Source organism: Acanthochromis polyacanthus, chromosome 4 (assembly GCF_021347895.1).
Source record: "Acanthochromis polyacanthus isolate Apoly-LR-REF ecotype Palm Island chromosome 4, KAUST_Apoly_ChrSc, whole genome shotgun sequence".
Lineage (NCBI taxonomy): Eukaryota > Metazoa > Chordata > Actinopteri > Pomacentridae > Acanthochromis > Acanthochromis polyacanthus.
The window spans coordinates 16,516,739-16,539,161 of NC_067116.1; the positions used below are offsets into that span (position 1 = coordinate 16,516,739).

The following is a 22,423-nucleotide window of genomic DNA, read 5'->3' on the forward strand; positions in this document are numbered from 1 at the left end:
CATAGTGTTCAGGGTCTGAATGGAACAACCAGTCTTGCCACGAGACACGAATATCACTGAGGCTTTGTTAGAGTCCTCTGTATATGTCTGGTTGCATGTGGATTGATCAAATCAATCTAAAGCACTTTGTCCTGTCCAGTGAACCGAGACTTGTAGGAGCCATCCTGATGATTCCGGTCCATAATTGATATTTATAGTCTGACATCTGCACTGATCGTTAAACTCTTGTGTTGGGGGAAAATAAAATATTTTAAAGAGCACGACTTCTATTGCTGGAAAGACCCAAATTTACGAAGAAAAGGGCAAAGTGAGCCAAGACTGGCTGCTCACCTCTGTTACTGTATTTAAAGGCATCACCACACGTTACAGTCACTTTCTGACTATCCACCTTGTAGATTGTTTTAACCAATAATAAGATGCATAAAGATAGCTATCGTCTCCCTTTCTTTTGCAGTATATAACCATTGCGTCCTTTCCACTCTCTACCAGGCCATTCCTGCACACCCAGGACATGTACTTCGTCTTCGTGCAGCTGCTCTCCAGTGGTTCGGCTTGGTTTGCCATTATCATCATCGTCATAACTTGCCTCTTTCCTGATGTGGTGAAGAAGGTCTTCTACAGACATCTGCAGCCCACCAGCACACAGAAGAGTCAGGTAACGAAGGGAGGAGGTGCAGAAGCACAAAGAACAAGAGCAAAGTGTGATGGGAAATTGTTTAAAGGTTGTTGTCTGGAAACCTCTGCAAAGAAATTCATTCCAGTTGTCTGCAGTAGATAAGGATTTCTCCTTTGGTTGTGAACAGTTGAAGTTTTCAGATTAAATAAGCTCTTTCCCAAAGGTTTTCCTGCCTTTCACAAACTCTGCAACCTGCTGGCCTGACTCCAAGGCGCAGCGTAATTCTCTTTCTCACAGCAGTTGTTTTATTTGAAGACTTTTCTGTATTTTTTCTCTGAGTCTACTCTGCTGTAGCTACTTCGGGAACTGCAGATGATTTGCTTTTGCTCTTAATTGCAGTTTAGTTTTGGTAACCTTTGGTAATTAAAGTCGTATCTGTAAGTTTTTGTCTGCAGGCCCAGGCTCAAACCTAAACCTAATTAAAGGTGTTGAAATTGCACAGGAAAGACCAAATACATTCCAGTAGTTAAACTGTCTTCTGTGTACACTGTTGGATTTAATGTGTATTCCTACTTGTGCCACAAAAATGGAAATTACATCTGCTGCAACGTGAGAAGAGCCTGGAGGGAGAAAATAAACTAAAATGTCAAGGAAACTCAGAAACTTTACAGAGAGAAAATGTTCTGAATGTCACGTTGCATAAATAGTTCATTATTTCCAGCTTCTGTGGTCATGAGTAACCCACGTTTTAACAGAACAGTCGTGGTGTTCGTATACACACCACATGACTTGGCTCTGGTCACAGACATACCCATATAGACACTGTGTGCCTGGAAACCTCTCAGACCCACGCTGTTACTGTATTGATTTGTACAGCTGGAGATTGTTTATGGTTTAGTTTCTACCCTCCTCCTTTGAAAATTCTCTGCTTGTTTCTCGGGAAAAAAAATTACCTGCCTTTTCCAATCCTACGTATGTGGTGTTTGTTCTCTAACCTCTGTTCTGTTTTGTCTTTCTGTGTGTGTGTGTGTGTGTGTGTGTGCGTGTGCGTGCGCGTGCGCGTGTGCGATTGGGTTCAGGATAAATTGTGTGTGTGTGAGAGCTTGGTTTTTAACCTCTCTGTGTGTCTGTATTCTTCATCTGATCCTTTGTCTGTACTCTCCTGGTGTAGATGTATTCCAACCGTGTGGCGATAGGTGATGACTTCATCGCTCTGCAGCCTTTGTCCAGAGCCAAGAGCCAGCTGGGCAAAATTAGGTAGAGGATCTGAGACTGATTCAGGCCTGGGCTTAAAATAGATTGAAAAGTCAATTCAGATGAAACAAATATTTCAGGAGTGCTTCTTTCAAATGCATTGCTTCCATACAGTAGACTCGTACATTTACTTGAATAGTCAGCATCAGTACTCACTTGTTGTATTTCCCTGCATTGATGCTGCGGTTTATTTAAATATTATTTCACTCCTGTTCACTTTACAGTATGTATGATTTATTAATATCTTACTGTCTTATCTTACATAAAGATGTAAAAAAATTCAAATTATTTTTATCATCAATGGAGGTTTATGTCATTTTATTCAGAACTTTACATGATTAGAAATTTCAATCCAACCTGATTTTTAAAAAAAAACATATATTTGCTTTGCAAAGTTTTTATCAGATACTGTAATCGTCAAAATGTCTGAAGAAGTCTTAAAAGTATCTAATCACAGATTATTGACAAAATTGGGGTTAAGGTCTCATTTACAAGATACTGTGAACAGCCTCTAAAAAGTGGAAACATTGCTTTACTGAATAAGCGCTCCTGTTTATAATCGTTCGTACAATACAGAAAAACGCTCTCCCAGGCCTGGACTTCATTTAGTCCTCCTGAGGCCTTTTTCTAATGCTGGCAGTACCTTGGCTGTAGGGTTGTGTGCTGCTAGTTTTGGAGCAGGGCCTTTTATTTCATGTCTGTGACTGCATGCCCTGGACAAGCCAATCAGCATTCTCTGTGACTGGGATGAGGGAAGTTTAAACCTGTTTTGGGGGCGTTGTGGGGTTGGAGATCATGCAGAAGAATGTGATATCAAGGCTTCAGACGCTGCATGTGTTGCATTGTAGGCTGACATAGTGTTTTGAGACCTCTCCCACTCCTGCCTGTCACAGCATGATGTTGTCATTACCCTACCCACTCACTGCATGAACAAATGGGTAAATGATATGTGAATGAATGAATGTGAAATCACACGGCACTCCTTACTGACCTAATTTTGACTGTTCGTTGCCACTCATTATAATGTGAGAGTAACATTGTAATGCAGAGATCCCTTTGGGGTCATGATTTAGAAATCACAGTTCTGACTACAACATCCTGTATAGGGTTATCTGATCAGATCTGCCTTCCGACCACTACCAAGTGGTTTTGTGTTACAACCACAGTCTGGCATGCCACTCACAAGTGACGCATTGATCAGTCGCATGGTGCAGCCCATCCAACCATCCCTTTCTCAATACAGCATGGTCTGTCCTCGTGATACATGTCCAGCTGGAAGCCTTCAAACTGGCTTCACCACTTGAGACACCCTCCTTACCTCAGATTTGTCCTCCTGCATGGTTTCAGCAGATTCACAGAACAGGACTTTTAATCTACTACAGATGCATGACAAACTCTTGAAATGGTCTGGGCCGTCTTGTACCAGCAGCATGATGCAGTCTTGTTAGACGCATGATGAGCAGCTGTGTTGCTGCAGTCAGTGGACTGATAAATTCAAGATCTTGCACTGTCACAGCTAATATCACTATAAACAGCCTGCAGGGGAAATGCCAACATGAGCGTGAGTTCCTTTGGATAAAGGGAAACGACCAGTGTCCAAAGAAATACCTTGATCTTCGACTGTGGGTTGAGATCATTTAAATGCTGCTTTGCCTTAAACACATCTTCACCTTTACAGCTATATAGCATACTAATTTGTATGCTTCTCAAGAATTACTTGGAAATCTAACTGTTCTAAAAATAATAGGCTGTTATTAATGTTTATAGTGATTTATAGCACACTTAGTTGCCAATTTGTACACCTCACTAAAACCAAAGCAGCCTATTACATGTAATAAATCGTACTGTCAGCTAGATTCAAATTTATGGTCTTCTTGTAGGCTGTAGTTAGTGGTGCGATTGAGTTGTATTATACTGCAAGATGCTATTAGTCAATTCTCAGTTATACATTATGGATGAGACAGAGTATGAGAAACTTGTCTGTTAACAAAACAGCTTTAAAATGATCGTGACCATCAGTCAACAGTCTGAAACAAAACTAAACATGTCGTTCCTGACAGTACAATTCATTGCATGGCTGTTATCATATTTATCCTGGCCACCAAATAAACTGGCATCTAAATGTTTATTTCAAGCCACCAATAATGTAGACAAAGCAGTTCTCATCACACAAACATAATGAGCAGAAGCAAACTAAAGATTTGTAGATCATTGTGTTAATTGAGAGCACATTGTACATTGTGCAAAAGAGATCCTATTGCCTCGGTTTGAGTAATTTGTTTGTTGAATTAGTATAAGTACCCATGATGCCTTTATTGAGTTTAAAATCAAAGGGATGTATTTATGTCATTGTGCTGTATAATGCAGTTTATTCAGTTCTGTTGAAATAATTCCAGTACCTGTCAGGATCTGTTTTTTTTCCTAATTAGATTAGATGGAAGTAATCACAAAAGAACCCAGAGGGCTCTCGTGGGTTTACTGTTGTTTGCCTTCTCTGTAGCTCTGATAGATTCAGCAGCAGGTTAATTGGTTTGGATACTAATAGATTCGCTCTTATCTGTGCTTCCCTCGAGACATCTTTTGTATGCCTCAAGCTTCTTTCTGCTCATTTGTTGCCTACTTTTTCAGCTCTTTCTGAGCTTACCAGCCTTCTTGCCGCTGTGCTCAGTTGTCTTTGCTTTTGTGAGAAATAAAAGCTGTCCTCCACTGACCTCATCATCCACTTGAAATTTTCGGAAAGCCCTTGTCTCAGTTAGTGATTTCTGATTATCTCACAGTACCAGTTATAATGTGGTTCAGCTCTGCAACAGGGGAATAAGACCAGACATGGAAAAACAGGAACCAGCTGATCTCTTGCCTTGTAAGCCAAAAGATTCTTCTCAACTCAGTTACTATGTTGGTGAGGTCACTTGTGAAGGCTCAGCCATTGCTTTGCTCTCTGTGTACTGTGAGTACAAGTATATTAGAGAACACTGTAGAGTGAGGGTCAGAAATGTCCTCCATTAGTTAACTGAGGCCCCCTACAGTGCAGCATGGACTGACTCACTGACTGACCGCTTGTTACTGACTAATTATTCTGCTAATTGGTGAATAAGCAGCACTACAAAACATATCCACTGTACTCATAGTTCTTTAGTTTCTAACTGAGTCGCTTCACCAGAAAATGTAGGACATGTCCAGTTGTAAAAGCCTAATTCTGATGTCTGTCAGATGAAAAATTACTCAAAATTAGGATTTGTTTCAAATCAAGCATCCTATCCTGGAACAAGACCACGCTTAAACACAAGACGAGATATCAGAAAAATCTTGAAACAAGCACACTACCAGTCAAAAGTTTGGACACACCTTCAGACTAATACTGAAGAGATCAAAACTGTAAAGAATACACAAACAAAAAAGTGTTACTCTTCAGTATTAATCTACAATGTAGAAAATAATACAAATAAATATAAAGCATTGAATGAGAAGGTGTGTCCAAACTTTTGACTGGTAGTTGTAGAAACACAGTATTTTCAGATGTGAACATCCAATTAACAATTTTTTAACACTGAATATGAGACTAAATGACTAAGATGGATATTTTTTGCAGTGTGATCTGTTATGTTGCTGTGTCAGTGTCTGGCCTCCCACCAGTCTCCTTGGGAGACTGATGGATGAGCCATTTGACTAGCCAGCAGGGCTCACTGTAAGCATCTTGTGTCCTTCAGATGGAAGAGGGTGAGGGTTCAGTCGGCCCAGAATATGACCCTGTTAAAGCCCAGCGGAGCCCAGGGGAGGACAATTGGCACCTGCTAGCTGCTTATCCTCCCCCTGCTGCCCCCAGCCCAGACCCATGCTCCCCTAGGTAGTACCATACATGTACGTCACTCCCATTGTCCCCCTCGTGCTGTCACTGCTCTGGCATTATGGCTTCATCTGAGGACCAACCAACCCTGTGCACCCCCTCACAGCTGCAGTCTACTGCACATGCCCTTCTGTTTGGTTCCAACAACCTGCACCTTTGATTGTTACCTCATGGCTGTATGTCACAGCTGCCCTCCACACTGCCCTTATATTCATATGTAAAAATACTATTCCTGTATGTCTTGCTGTGCGTCTCACTTTGTATATGAATGACCCCATGCTTTCCCACCCAGTCATAATTAACTCATCCTTCCTTACCCTTCCAATGAATAACCTCATCCTTCCTGGCCCAGATGTGACTGACCCTGTCCTCCCTTACCCAACCATGATTGTGCCCATCCTTTCCCTAACCCGGTCTCAATTCACCCCTCACTGTTATCAATCAGGTATGGGTTTAGAGCTTAGACAGAGAGAGAATGCTGTTGGCATGCTGACTTCATTGTCTTTGCCATATTTCATTCAACCATCTGCTCCTGTCATACTCAATGATATATCATTGAATGCTTGTAAGTATTTGATAGCTTCAGTAATCCCTTTTAAAGTTTTTCTTTTTTTTGCTTTAATAATTTAACAGTTTCAGTGTGTTGCTTTCTCCACACACAATGTTCCTGGCGAGCACCATATACCACACTAAAACACAACATTATTACATTGTTTTGCATAGACTGAAGTGCACCACAGGTTGCCAAAGACGCTTTACTTTCTTGTTTCTGTTGTCGGCAAATAAGAACCAAGCCGAACTCTAACTAATACAGTAAATCAACCAAACTCTGATGTCATCCACGTTGCTGTCATTGGGCATTTTTTGCAACACATGCAATTCTGGCATTTCTGCAGAAGTCTAAAAACAAATGATTACCGAAAAACTAGCCTGGTTTTACGGGGAGTATTGTCTGACAGCTGCTTGTTAGAACTTTCAATGGTAATGGTGTGAAGGAGCTGGTTGGAAACGATACAGCAGTGAAATGACCGGTTCAGCTGATACTTCTTCTAGGAGCTGATATGTGAACAATAAGCCCTGTGATGACTGATTGCTGCTTCACCAGTTGATGCTGTGGTACTTTAGCTTGAGCAAGCTAAAGCAGTAATCATAATAAAATTTTTATCACCCTTATGGTCGTACTAGCATAGAAACCCCAAAGACATTTTACCAACAAATAAACACTGGTCTCAGTCACGTTTCTAGCCGTAGCACAGCTGGGACTTGTTGGCTTTTTTCTGTGGTTTAAAGTAAATCAGTTTGGAAAAATCACAGACTAAAGCCTCAGCTTTTCTCTTCATTATGGTAGAAGTGGAGACTCATATGTTATAGCTACACAAATAGGTTTGTATGCATTTTTTTCAAAGACAAAAACAAAAGAAAATCCCATGTTGTGATAGAGACAGACCCTTGAAACCTTGGAGCACCTGACACTGCCAGAAAAATTCATAGAGAGATCAAACTGAATGTGTTCTGCTGTGGCCAGCCAGGAAGCAGAACTTTGGTTTCTTGCCAGTAGTATCTCCAATTTCTGCTGCCGAGAAATTTCCCAACAGCAACATTATAAGTCAGAGCACTGTAGAATTCATGAGTCGCACAGCCAGTCATAAATACAGGGCAGTTCTGTATTACATCGGGGGGACAACATGAAATAATCAAAGACGAATATTTAAAATTAATTTCCTTATGAAACAAATTTTGGAGCTACTCATTGATTCTACCTAGTGTTTACGTTCCTCTGCCTATTCTGAAAGAAATTAATGGCACTCCAATAATTGGGAGGACAATGTGTTTCTGTACCAGAGTAATTTTTAATCATGACAAATGACTCAAAACATAATACCTGAAATTACAAGAACCAGGTGGGTCCCTAAAGTAAATCAGTGGTTAATCTCTAATTTTGCAGTCCTCCTAGGCTGCACAAAGGGAGGGTACACAATGCACACTAAATGAGTGTAACCTCACACCACTCTGTCTCTGTTTCCTCTTTGTCTCCTCTCCGTCACACACCGTCTCTCAGGTGCTGACTCAGATAAATAGAGCCACCTGATCCCACAGGTTCCAAGGCAGCAACTTCATTCAGCTTTATCTACCGATGCATCACTGGCTGTCTGAAAAATCTGATTAGTCTCAAAATCTATTTTTAGGCTTATTATTCAGACAGTGAGAGGTTTCCTTGCGCTGCGAGTCAGCTTTAACTTTGATACAAGCAATATTTTGTAGTTTTATATTAGTTTTCACATATATGAAAGCAAATGAGTGGACAGGATGACAGCAGCGCTGTCTCATTTCTTATCATGCACATGTATAAGATAGCAGCACAGAAGAAGACTTCATATTCCAGATACCCAATTGGATTTGATCAACTATGATACCACCAATCTTGTTCAATATAGTCCCGATACATGGAGTTACATATGATACGTGCAGAGGATAGATTATTAAGAAATATGCATAAACTAATAAAATGCCTTTCTAAGGGAAGAGAAGTTTGAAGGAGCTTGGCTTAAATAACTGCCTATGAATCACAGCAGCTGGCCTCGGTTCATGGTTAGTTTATGCTGAAGGATGTGGATTGAACGCTGAGTGATCCATCAAAAATATGACAGGCCAGTAGAAAGACCTGAGCTGAGCTTTAGAGGCCGTGCAACAGAGAGAGACAGCTCATCTTGCCTTGAAGGATCACTCTGAAATCATTTTATACCACCAGAGGTGCATCCTGACCCACTGCAGTGAAATTAGCAGCCAATTAAAATAGAGTGGACTGTAGATTCTTCTTGGTATTGCTTCGACCTTCTTACTGGTGCTTAAATATCTGAGGAGAACAATCTGTTACTCTGAGGTGCCCAATTAAATATAGTGTCTTTACTTTGCTGTAATGTTGCACACAGTATCATGTGTAAGATGCCCAGCCACTATTAGAATATGTAATATAAAGCCCTATAGATACTTGTAATATTTTAAACTTGACATTTGGAAAATAATGTAATCTGATTTGCGGATGTTGAAGTTTCGTAATCAGTTAAGTGCCATTAATAAGTTATTGGATTAGAAATATATTTACTGAAAAAGCCATAAATGAGGGACAAGCAGTTTAAATGTAAGAAGATGTTGTAGATTTGCTGCCGTGGCTGGTTGTGCCCCCAGGTGGTGCATCTTATTTTTTAATGAGATGGAGTTACAAAGTGTTTGCTGACTGAACTCAAGGCTTTACGTCAAATGAGCCAACCTCTCTGCTGTCTAACTGCTAATTGTAATTTCAGGAGGAGCAGGACTCTGACTACATTCTTTCTAACAACATACTAAATTGTATCAGCAACTCTTTGCCCTGAATATAATACATTTTAGAGGTAGCAACAAATACTGACAAATTTCCTGGACTGATAAACTTGCTGTGGCAGTATTTGTGTACAGCTGTTTCCAGCAGCTGGACTCATGTTAGCTATAGTAAATAAGTCACTGCATCATGTAGATCAGCTATGATGATTTAACCTGGCAATAGCCAGATTAATAATTGTGTAGTACTTGATAGTACTCCACAATATCAATCTGGGACCGCTCCATGTAAATCCGTTCGGAGGAAAGAGGCACGGATTGGACAATGCAACAGTATGTCCCGCCTCTGACAGGTTTGTTTTTAGCCAATCGCGGGATCTTCACAACGAGCGGAGCCAATTGGTAGATTAAACTCTTACCAAAACCCGTAGGTAAAAAAGCACAAACATCTTTACCATCCAGAAATGTGCAAAGCGCCTCTCGTTGTTCTTCCTTCAAAGAAGCGATAGGAGATTCAGCTAAAACTGACTTAATAGCAGCATCTACACGATCGTTGTCCTCCGTTGCCATGTTTGTTTTGATCTACTGGCGCTTGGTGTCGTCTAGAGTGCTGTCGTCTTCACACCCAGATATCCCGCCCCACACACGAATACTGCTGCGTGATTGGCCCGAACCAACTTGGCTCTGTATGAACAGTGAAAGCGGGAGCGGTGCAAGATGCTTTCTTGAGAGATTTGTGAACTCACAAATATCGCGAGAAATCAACTTGCTGGCAAGGTTAATGATGCTTATTCTGATATCAATAATACAGAAATGTGAGTAAAAATAGTCACGTTTAAAGAGGTCCTTTTTGTTCATTTGTAGCACTGTAAATTCTGTTTACTTGATCTTTTCTGCACATTCCCAAAGTAGCAGAGATGATTATGCAGCAAACATACTCAATTCACTTCTGGAAAGTGTTCAAAACTTGCATCCCTAATGCAAAATTAGCTGTATAGCCTGAGAACAGTTGTTTAGCTCCTCAGTCTAATGTTGTTTCCAAAGAAGACCAAGGACGCAATCTGCTTTACAACCACCCCAAATTATACTGCACATCATTTTTGATTTATCACTTTGAGTTTTTTTTGGTCTGCCTCCTCAAAGGTTCTTTTGCTTACAAGTTTAATGATTTATGTTGTTATTTGCAACATTTGAGTCCCCTGTCTAGCATGTTTCCAGTGTTTTCTGTGTACATCACTGTTATTGTGACAGCATGCAATATGTCATTGTCCAGCTGCCCTTATCATCCTGTCAGAAAAAAACAGCCGCCTGTATCGTGTTGGTTTTAATTCATACTCTTTTCTTCTCTTTCTCCACTCACTTCTGCTTTCCTTCTCTTTTGTTTTTTTCCTTTGTCCGCTCTTCTTATCTCTGGGATTTCACTGACTCTCCTTATGCCATTCTCCAACTTTACATGCCATCCTTTTCTTCACCCTCTCTTTCTGCTCTTTCACCACCTTCCTCCAGTCTCTATCAGCCCCCCAGGCGCAGGCCCTCAGCTGTGTGGAGTCCCTGTGCTGCTACCAACATGGGCAGAGTGGCTGTTCCCGCCTGGCCCACTTCCTGGAGCAAATGACCGGACAGTGCAAGGCCAGCGCCAACAATTGCCACTCATCCAGCCGCAACAACAGGTGGGGAAGACGACAACAAGAAACAATGATTATGAATCCTGACGAACCCTCACCATATTTTGGTGTCTAAAATCTGGGCTGCAGTCCCGACTGTCATAGCCCATAATGTGACTGTGGCTCTACTTTAAGTCTGTCTTGTTCAGATTCTTAGTAGTCTGAACAGACGGTTGTGGGGAAGCTGGGTTTCAGAGGGTCATACAGATCGGTTTAAGGTGCAGCTTAGATGGACTTTGGGACAGCAGCCAAAGGAGGAATTAGAGGCTGAAGATGTGTGGATCAAGCCATCAACGACGGCACTTTCATGAGTTGTTCAATTCCATCACTGTCAGTGTTAGGAGTATGGAGTCTGAACATTTAGATTAACCAGACAGAAAGGTGTGCTTCACCTCTTATTTACAGGGGTGTATTGCCAGAAATATGTTGTGTCCCTTGTAAGCAGAGACCAGCGACTGATTAAATTGTGATGGCCATGCGTTTTACACAGCATGCAGGCGTGGTTGTTTGGCAGTCTAGCCAGGGAGAGTCTGGGTTACAGTATTTCTACTAGAGTCCTTTCAATGCTCTGTTTCTGCACTATACAGGCATGGAACAGGTCTCAATACTACACTGTCTTGTTTGTGTCGCCCATATGTAAGGGTTTGTCTGTCTGTATCCCATGTGTCTGTGTCTTTTCATATGCTGTGATCTATTGTTCTGTCTGTCTCTATCCATTCTGTAGTGCTCCCTTAAAAATCAAAGGTTGGTGTCCAAATGGGAGGTAGTTTCATTAGCCAGTTTTCAATGAAAATTGTCTAATCTCTAATGCACTTTATAGGATGACACCACCACTGTAATAAGTTGTTAGCTTTAGGTTGACTCCTGTATTGTCCAGTGGATTCTCTTGTTCATTGGAGGTCTACTCTGAAACCAGACAATGGTTAGCTGGCCAAATCATGAACACTAAATGTGTCCTGAAAATGTGTAAAACACTTCAAGTATTAACTCATGACTGAAGAACTATGAGAGCACTTCTTAAGTGGGAAGTTGTAGCTACTTGACTTTCAAGCAGCACTTTGCAATGTTGCATTTTGGTGGCCCGAGATGACAGCGAGCTGCATCTGAAATATAAAGCCTTCAGTGCACAGTAATAATGAAACATGATGTCAGTTTACCGCACAAAGTGAGCTCAGCTGATGCAGACTGATTCTCTCTTCAGTGCTGCAGGTCCACTTTGTGACAAATGATGATAAAACATCGACAGTTTTGTCAGAAAGGCTTGTGCCTAGTGCAGCTGTAAAGACCGGTAAGCTGACTTCACAGTTTGCTGGTCTGCCCAGTCTGCAGTTTCAGTTTGTCTTTTTACCTGAATCCCAGTGACTTGGTGGGGTCATTGATTAATTGACCTGATCAGCCCTTTCTGCTGAGCAATCAATGCTCCTCAAAACAGCTGGGGACTCTCAGTATTGATTCGATCCATAATGAAGATGTAGCACTCTTGTTCTTTGTGTGCAGGTCTTTTGCAGTAGATTTTGTACAGACATGGGTGGTGTGGGCTCGCATGTTTGTTTCTTCATAACTGTGTGTTGTAAAGGTACTGACAGCATGCATGGTGAATAAGGGATGCAGTGTTTCTCCTTACCCTCCCTTCAGCCCCTGTGGACAGCAACCTGCAGACTCTCTGTGATAACACTGTCTTCTACGCAACCACAGAAAGAAAGGAGAAAATAATTAACATGTTTCACATCAAATAATCACTTTAAACTTTGATTCAGCCCATGAAGAGCAGAAACCTTCTCCTGTGCTTCAATATTTATACCCGCCATTGTTTCCTAGACGTTTGTTGGTAGGATATCCTCCGTAAAATATCCCACTCAGGGTCATTTCACTGAAAGACACAAAACCCTTTTGCTTCAAAATAAAATGGCCACTAAATGCATGATTCAATTTAGATGAATTTCTTCCTGTGGGAATGATTGATCTGTTTTCTGACCTTGGCACGAAGCTGCCAATTGGATTCTTCAAAGTGAGCAAACAGCAGCCAATTTGTACTCCCCAAAGGATAAACAACAACAATGAACACAGACAATATATTGTCTAGGTGTGCTTTATGCTGTAAATAGAAAGAGTATAGTCGACTAATAGAATTGAGGCTGAATCTGCAGGTTTATTTTTTGCCCCTCCTCCCCTTTCTGTCTCTATCCTATCTCCACTTTACCCACCCTCTATTTACCACACACCGTTGTCCGTCCCTACTGTCCCTGTCTTCCACCTTTTGAATTTGAGGAGATAATTAATTGAATAAGTGGTGAGACTCACCACATTTGGCCTTAATGCTAGGATACTGCCATAGGGGAAAGGGAATATATCTACCCATTCCTGTATTCTATGCTTAGTGACTGGAAAGGACGTATAGCAAGCATATTTACAACTTATGTAATACTTAAAGTATTTATCTTATATTTATTGGAAGCCCAACTGTGGTTGGCTGCTTGACTTGGCCTGTTGTTCCAGCACTGAATGCTACAGCTGAATCATGGCTAGGATTGACAAGGCAGAAACAGACACGGATGTCAGGAGTCCAAGATGTTTTTAATAATAAACAAGCTAGGCGCCCGTGTCGATGTCACACCCAGGCAGCTGGGTCTCCATCCAATTGCCGAGTCACTTTTACTGAGACCTTCTGACACAAAATTATGCAGTTGAAAATGAAGACATGTCTTGACGCACAGATGAATGCACATACATCTTAACAATCACGTTTACAGATCGATGTTCAAAGCCACTTGTGAGCTGTGGTGCAAAAAACTGAACGATCCTACTCGATTATTTCAACAGCCGATCCTTTAAGCCTGAACTGCTGAAAATGTTAATTATAACTTAAGGCATCTGCATTCTAGTTTGAAAATAAAGGATGGAGATTCAGCTGCCGTCCTGCCCCTACTCCTCTCCTCTTAGAACAAGGGGACCTCACCTGGAAACCAGAGAGGCTGCTGGGAAGTGTAGTCTCAAAGAGTCTCTTTTTCTGCTACTCGCTGTGTCTACTAATTTTTGTACTGGATCCTGAAGCCTTATATGTGCTTCTGAGAAGAGGCCAATGTTGAGGGCATGCTTATTTTGTAGCTGAGGGTGTTCCAGTGGGGTGGAGTCTACCTTCTCTACTGGTTTAAATTACAGGAACTCCACTCCACTTGTCTACGAGAAGCTACAAAACAAGGATGCCCAGACTGTCTTGTTGCATGGCGGCTGCTGTTGCCTTTGGTATTTTGTATACGATGTAAACCTGTACGTATCTGTGCCCCTCTCACACACTCCCCCTCCTCCTGCACTTGTCTTCTTCTGTCCTCGCTGTGTCTTTGTCCTTCCGTGTTTGAAATCCGCATAATGTTGTTCGACCTTCCAGATTAATTATTCATGTGCTGTTAGCGTCCCCTGTGAGCTTGATCTTGTCAGAAATCTGCCTGTTCTGTTCTTTTCTTGGGCTCATGTTCCCACTGGCTTGTGCCAAAAGTGTTTTGGTTGCTAATGTCCTCTTAGTCTGCCGTAACCTGGGGAGCACAGATGGTTTTAGCACTGAGATGTTTCCGTTTGACCCCAGCCCTGGTAGACAGCTGAGTGTGGTAGCACGCGAGAGGGCCTCCAGTCAGAACACCATTTGAGTCATGAGCCTATTTAAAGTCCCTGGGTGGCCCTGTTTCTCTGTTTACCGGGTCTTAAAACGGTTGTCTTCATCACAGAGAGCAATGACAAATGAAAGATCATGAGCAGCTGATTTTTAGAATTGAAAAAATCAGCTTCTCTTGCAGAAACGACGAAAATCAACAAGTGCAGAGTTATGCAGTTCTCCTCTGGTCGTGTTTTCAGCTATGAAACATATGAGCGGTTGCACATTTCAGGCTTCACTCCTGCAGTCATGTGAAGATCAGGTGAATCAGTCAAAACGGAGATACTGTTCAAGTGATGTCAAACCACAGTCAGCCTGCTACTCCCTGCTGGTGCTCTGAGGTAGAAGCTCTGATCATCAGTCAGCTTTGATGTGAGACAGTGCAGTGGAGGTTGTTTTGCTGTGACCTTTAGCAGTGGATTCAAACAGCAGCAAGCTGTGACTCCCAGGATGTTTCCATGTTCTTCTTGTTCAGCCCAAACACCGGTCTGTCGGCTCCAAAACGTTTTCAGTGCTTAACCAATGGATGAGATTGTGTACAGTTGTGAAAAGAGATCCAGAGTCTGTCATGCCTCGAAATATAAATACAGAATGTAGAATTTTCTGGAATATGTTTAGTGCTTTGGAACATGGTACAGTATAATACTTATTTTTCTAGTAAAGCAAATATATTGAAATACCCTAACACACCTTTCAGGATGTAGAGGAAACCAAGCACTGATGGTTGTTTTTGAATGGGCAAATGAGGCAAGAATGTTGCTGATGCTTGATAACCATGATTTTTTCTCTTTATGGTAATTGTGTTGATTTAAATCCATAAGTTGAGTAGCTCAAGTCTCACCTCAAAAACTCAAACAATAAACAAGAAAACAGGTTTCAAATATCTGAACAGTTTGACAACAGCGGGAACAGTATGTTTTTAGAAGCTGGTCTTTTTCACCTGCTGAACTTTTGTCACTAAACATTATCAAGACTACATCTACACCAGCAGCAGACTCCGGTGCACTGCTGCTTTCGTGGAACAGTTATAAAGTAAATCAGAGAGTATAGTGCATATATGCATATTTAGTCTCAATTTGTTTCCTGTTGGGCCTAAAATCTATAAGATCTTAGTCTGTATTTTATTTGATCATTTAGCTGCAATATGTCCAAAGTTACCTAGTGCTGTAATTGTAGTTGGTGATGTTTTCTTGGTTGTTTTTATAGTTCTGTTTGCTTAATACAGAACAGCAGTGGTGGTACAAAGAGCAGAAGTTAAAATATCCACTTCACTAAATGCTAATGAAATGTCCACCAGTAGTTCATTTCTCAGCTTACTGGATTCAGCTGTAAGTGTTTATTTAACATTTTAAACTAGCATCTAATTTAACTCCAGGCAGCAGCACTCATTACTCTGAAACCTAAACATTTTTTGAAATTATTTCTTAAGTATAGTATTACTAAATTCACAACAATCAAAGGTAAAGTGTTGATATTGTTAATATTAAAAGTGCAACATTGTGTGGGCAGCAACCATCACTCCTGTGTTCTAGTGCTACATTGTGCTAATGGTGTTGAAAGGCTAAATGATGATTAGAAAACCCTTGTGTAATTATGTTAACACATGAATAAAAGTGTGAGTTTTCAATTCAATTTTATTTATATAACGCCAGTTACAGGTCAAATTGTCTCAAGACGCTTCACAGAACCCGTATGGCTTCATGGAAAACATGAAATTGTCTGGGTGACCCCAGACTTTGGAACAGTAGTGCATCTGTTGAAATATTTCCCTGATTGATGCGTGCAATTAGATGATGTCACTTTTACTCCCATGAGCATCAAAACTTCTTCACAATGAAAAAGTCCTGACAGGAGTAATGGAAATATTTTAATCTGCCATTCATATGAACCAAAGCCCTTCAGTCTGTGGTAAATAATATTCCTTAGGGGCCCATCACTGACTGGAAAAAAAGCAATTGAGGTGTTTTTAAATAAAACAGTTTAAACTTGTTAAACCAGTATTATTATGAGTTAATAAGGAGAGACTTTTGATACTCATCACTAACAACATCACACCCATCACTAACTCCTCAATCATCCATTTCTCACTCTTCTCTGCTTCCTCCAGTCAGGCTGTGTAGATTGTAATCCAAACCTCACACACACACACACACACACACACACACACACACACACACACACACACACTGCATCAGTCTCCTAACCCTCAGTCACTGCTGCCTGTTTTCAGGTCTTGGAGCGACACGGAGAACTTCTACTCCAACGATCGCAGCATCCTGACGCTGTCGCCCATCGAGGCCACCCACTGCTGACTCCCAGCGCCACTGACTTTAAACACTTAGGACTGGGGGAGAGCTGCCACTCTGCTATGAACCATAACCACACCCTCATCCACCCTTCCACCATTTTGTAAACTGCTTCACTTAAAGCTCAGTGCGCTCTCAGCTGGACTCATCGCAGTCACACGGGATGAGGAAGCTGAGGACTTGGCTCGCTGCCGCAGTTTGATTTATCCTTCACCAGGTTGTGTCCCTGAGTGGATCAATTCTTAGAAAGGCTGACGGGAAGATCAGATGGGAGCTGCAACATTAAAGGAAATAAAATTTGTAATGCTAAAGTCAGCCTGGCTTGACGTCTGTGGAGCTGCAGTCCTTCATGTCAGAAGATTCAGGTTTCAGCAAGTCCTGTAAAATCACCTGAAAACACCTTACAGGAATCCACTCCCTTTAAAAGTGTCTTTAATGTTTAAAGTCTGTCTGATCAGCCCTTCCATCCATGAGTTCTTACAGAGCTATTTATTTTTCATTTTCTGATCAGCTGCCAAATATTTATTCTTGTGACTGGCATTAAATGGACCTTCTAAGCCTAAGCAGACACAGAATGGAGATTTCTGGCTGTCTGCTATGTTTGTTACAGAGGAACGCTAACCCGGCCGGTTTGGATAAGTGGACCGACCTCAGCGGAGGTCACAGTCGGTTTGACAAACCAGGATCCTGCATGTAGCACCAGGGCAGAAGCTGGGGGACGTCAGACTGCATTATGAGCTCCACATCACATTGCTTCCAGAAACTGCTGCATAAACTTCCAACACGGGTGTCTCTCAGCTGCCGACCCCACTGCTGCACCTTCTTTCTCATTCAGCCTGAAAGGGAACAAGCTAAACCGCCCACAGCCCTGTAGCATCCAGAGCCATCCAGACCCGGAGGTTCTGCTAACTTGTCTCCGTCAGACTTGCAGAACCTTCCCAATACTGTACGTGGAGCTTGAGCTCTGCTGTGGTACCAAAGACCAAAGGATTCCGACCGGAGTTTGAAAGAAAAAGTGTTTATTTTTGTGCCTGATTGTACAAGAAGCTTATATATTGTTGTTAAGAAGACTCGTTGTTGTTCGTGCTGCTTTCTCGTCTGACTGTTCAGGCCTCTTGTCTCCCCGATGTGTCGTTCTGAAAGAGGCGGGATGTTTAAAAAGCCATACATTTTGAAGAGGTTCTATTATTGAGAGATTACTGAAGGGACTGCAGATGGAAGCTGTTTGAGCCTGTTGCTACTTTGTACTCATCCCCTTGAATGCCTTTTCTCAATCAGCCCGACGGCCGAAGGCATCTCAGCATTAAAGTCCGTGAGGATCAGGGAATATTTGAAGGGTTTTCGAGCATCTGTACACTCAGAATTGAAGATAAAATCTTTCATCAGAGTTGCCTGAAAACATTTCTGATCAGACGATGGTACCGTTTTCAGTTCAGCGGGACGAAAATGGCTTTAATGGTGAGATGCTTTTCCAAATCACGGCTGATGCATGTCAACACAGACAGCAGAATGTCTCTATGTTCAGATAGATAAATATATTTCACTTGGAGCAGATAGGAAAAAAAAAAAAAAAGCAGAGTGTTTGCACAATTCACATGTCGGATTCATGTTTTATTGGTTTTCTTTTCTGAAAAAACTCATCGTCACCCGTCACCACTGAAATCATTTAAATCACGTGTTTGCTGTTATGTTGTTTTTGTCATGTGTGTGCTTCTCTCCACCAGCTGTTGAAGTGTGTGTGTGTGTGTGGAGGTTTAATGTTTCTCTGTGTGGCGGCCATGTTGGTTGAAGGTACAGTTTGTCATGTAGCTTTGTTGAATAATGCAGGTTAAAGGTCATGTCTGTTTGACACTCTCTTCGCCCTCTGTTGATCCAAAACAAGCTGAAAGGAGGAGCTTTGTGACGGCTCTTATTTTGAGGAGAACTCCAGAAGGTTCTTGACAGAAGCGTAGCGTAGAAATCCCCCAAGACAACCGTTTTAGACTTGACATCCACACAACACGCAGCGGTACATGCCTCAGCTCACACAGGGAGCGTTCAGGATGTTTGTGTTGCTGTGGTTCCGGATGCTGTCTGTCACACTGTTGTCAGTCAATTCATTGAATATCCTTGTTGTTTATTTTCTATACGGCTCTCTTTGTTCCTTTCTGTTCACACGGGTGCAACTGCCAGTGGAAGTGTCTATTTATTATTGCGCTACCTTTTTTTTCCTCTGTATTTGTGTTCAATTTTTCTTACATATCAATGTATCTGTAAACAGGATGTTAGTATGTTATCAGATATTTAAAAGAGCAAAAGGACGCTTCCACTTTTTAACCAGTTGACCTCATATCTGCTATTAAATCATCTACCTTGGTACACCTGTGATCTGTCCTTGGATTAAGAAAAGTGCACCGTCATAGGTTTCACCGCCGACCCTTTAACTGCCACAGAGAGTACGTTTCTATCAGGCTCACATTTTTTTACTCGCCTTGTCCTAAAGCAGTATCCATGCCTGTGTGTGAACTGAAAGAACTAGTGATCGGTGAAAAAGCTCTTTTTGAGGTGAGCGACAAAATCCAGTGTCTTCATTCTGTGCACGCTCAACAGTGTCAGCAGTCGCACCCGGAGGAGTTTTCTTCTTTTCAGTAAGCAGAGTTCTCGCTTTGATTCTCCCTAAACTGCTGTTTCCTGCTGAGCTGCAGTAGAGATGTTTTAGCACAGAACAAGGAGGACCCGATTTTGTGGATACTATTATGGCCGGCACGAATCCAAGCGAGCGCCTGATCGTTGTTTTAACCCTCCTGTTGTTCTCATTTGCGGGCACCAAATATATTGTTTCCTTGTCTGAAAAAAATTCAACAAAAAAATTCCACAAGTTTCTGAAAATTTGCGAAACCTTCAGGAAGAAAATTCCAATAATTCCTTAAGTTTCCCTTTAAAGGTTTTATTTCTAAAAAATCCCCCAATTTGGCAAGAAAATATTTTAAAAATATCTAAAGTGATAACAGTAAAACTTCTAATATTTTCTTTAAGAACATTCACAAAAAAATCAACCAAAATCCAGCGAATTTCGCTGGATTTTGGTTGATTTTTTTTGTGAATGTTCTTAAAGAAACATTTTTAGCATTTCTTTTTTTTCCGCCAAACAATGTTCAAAGATTTCCAAAAATGTTGAAAATGTGGACATCAGAAGTTTCACTGTGAAAATAATTTTTTTTTTCCACATTTTCAAACTTTAAAACGGGTCATATTTTGACCCGCAGGACGACACGAGGGTTAAGACAGACTTTGAAAAATGTGAGCCTGCTGCTGTGTCATTTCATGTCTAAAACTGATGAGGAGCAGAGCTGGGTGAGGTGGTTGATCCACAACACTCGTATCAGTCTCCACTTAAAAGTCTGTTCATTATTTTCCGCTAAGCTACTCAGAGGTCTTAAATGAATCATCACTCGGCTCTTGTGAGGTCAGATTTGACAAACGGGGGGAAAAAAATCATCCATCAAGTTATTCGAAGCATCACCAAAATTAGACGAGCGTGTTCTGGGGCGTCAGTGCTGCGACGCTGCCGATTTCTGCTTGATATTTTGGAGCAGATGGCCGAGGAGGGAAGTCTAGTGCTTCCCTGCCAAAGGCAAATGAGCTGTGCAGAAACACCTGCAGTGTTGGTGCAGATCTGATGCCCCCTTGTGCTCAGTGTGGTGACCCTTAGTGTTCAAAAGTAAACAAATGAGAAAAACACACTGTGACATGAGTAGTTCTGTTTTTAAAACTGGTGAAGTAGGGGTAGGCAGTCTGTTTAGGGCTTCATTGGACAAAGATTACATTAGAATCAGTCAGTGTGTTGTAATTGGAGCTCCAGAGGAAACTTCATTTTTGCAGTCAGGTTTCAGGCTTTAGAAGATCGAACCAGTGATGGGAGATTTGGCCAAATATGGTGCTCTTCAGAACAGATCAGGTGAGTAAATGTGAAGAGCAGGAAAGTCCACATTGAGAGCAGGATGTGGTGAGTAAAAGGGTCAAACAGAAGGCTTGATTCTGCTGGAGGAGCCATTTTAGAGTCCCTTTTTTTTCTGCATTTCAGCCTACTGCAGCTTTAGAAGACACAAAAAGTGAGACGAGTCGTAGTTATGGAAAGGAAAAAGCGGTTAACCCTCGTGTCGTCCTGCGGGTCAAAATTGACCCGGTTTAAAGTTTAAAATGTGGAAAAAAATATTTTTGCAGTGAAACTAATGATGACCACATTTTCAACATTTTTTGGGAAATCTTTGAGCATTTTTTGTTGGAAAAAGAAATGTTAAAAATGTTTTTTTAAGAACATTCACCAAAAAAATCAACCACAATCCAACAAATTTCACTGGATTTTGGTTGGTTTTTTTGTGAATGTTCCTAAATATAATAATATAAGTTTTACTGATATATCTGTAATCACTAAATTTTTTTAGGATTTTTTGGAAGATTTTTACTCATTTTTTGAAAATATTTACAAGTATTTTATTGCCAAATTTTGGGAATTTTTTTTTAAAACAAAGCTTTTAAGGGAAACTTTTAAGGAATTATTGAAATTCTCTTCCTGAAGGTTTTGCAAATTTTCAGAAATTTGGGGAATTTTTTTGCTGAATTTTTGGATTTTTTTCAGACAAGGAAACAATATATTTGGTGCCCGTAAATGAGAACAACAGGAGGGTTACAAGTAAATTTAAAGAAAAAGTTATTCAAAACACCATTTCTTTCAAATTCTACAAGTCTAATCATGAGCTATCACAAGCTAATGAAAAATTTGGCAGAAAAAATAAAAGTGAGACTTTACAGAGCATTTTGCAGCATTTTAAAAATAAATAATAGAGTTTTGTTTACTATTTTCTGGTTAAATATTTTGGATTTGAACACTTGAGGTCTCCACACTCCCCAGCATTGACGCCAGAAACCAAAAGCACCATCCAGCAGTGATTGAACCTCAAACCAGACAATCAGACAAGATGTAAACGGCGGAGGTAATTCACTCTCGAGTGGCACCAAGGCGGTGTTTTCACATCTGTTTTGCTCAGGTCCAAACAGCTGTGGACCGATCGTGTGTGAAAACCAGGAGCAAATTCTCTGAAGCGCTGCAGCACCGACGTCACGGTTTGGAGACGAGGCCTCCGGGGTGTTTCTGGGAGCAGGAAGATTACTCAGACACATAATTCAGAAAAGCCATTTAATATTTGATCACACCTCAGCTCTCTGACGGTCTCCATGTCATCCATCAGAGGCAACATCTGAGCTTCACCTTGTTAGAAGAGAGCCAGAGCTCAGTGTGTCTGTCCATGTCTCATCTGTGTCCACACTGAGCTGAAAGAGCTCTGAGCTGCTGGAAGAGTGATGATTCAGGTTCAGAATTTGTGTTCATTTTACCCATAAATTGTCCTCAAACTTAAATCTTCACTGTTGTTTTGAAGTTGTGAACTTTTGACTGCAGACAGATGACCTCAGTGCAGACCAGACTTCATTGAATTAAGGTTTCCGTGATCAAATCAGCTAAAAAGCCGGAGTCGGAACTAAAATGCCAGTTTGCAGCAGAATGTTGTGACTCAGCGTCATCCAGTCAGACAGCAGGCTGCTCGTCGTCTCTGTGGAAACCATCTCTCCTCCTCCTCTCATCAGTAAATCGTGTCGCACCTGACAATTAATAAAGCGCCGCCATCACTCTTCTGTTCTCTGATATCTGATGCTGTGTCTGTCCGTCCTCCTCCTGTCTGTAAATCTGTCTTACAGCTGAAGATGCAGTTCTATTTACGAAATAAATACATTTTTTCAGAA

At 41.3% G+C, this 22,423-nt stretch overlaps 1 protein-coding gene across 6 annotated transcripts in view; it reads left to right on the top strand.

Annotated features, from left to right (window-relative positions):
- Nucleotides 1-22,423, top strand: part of atp11b (ATPase phospholipid transporting 11B (putative)) — a 66,447-nt gene extending 44,024 nt beyond the window's left edge. For 3 of the 6 annotated variants that reach the window (XR_007941303.1, XR_007941304.1, XR_007941306.1), the window contains 4 exons: nucleotides 490-655; nucleotides 5,578-5,714; nucleotides 10,536-10,699; nucleotides 16,570-22,423. Coding sequence is in view for 2 of the 6 variants with exons in the window: in XM_022194579.2 (XP_022050271.1) it covers nucleotides 490-655; nucleotides 10,536-10,699; nucleotides 16,570-16,651 (412 nt within the window). In the remaining 4 variants the exon portion in view is untranslated. Of the gene's footprint in view, nucleotides 1-489; nucleotides 656-1,787; nucleotides 1,874-5,577; nucleotides 5,715-10,535; nucleotides 10,700-16,569 lie in introns of those variants that run through there. The other 3 variants (XR_007941305.1, XM_051946757.1, XM_022194579.2) reach the window with 3 other exon arrangements.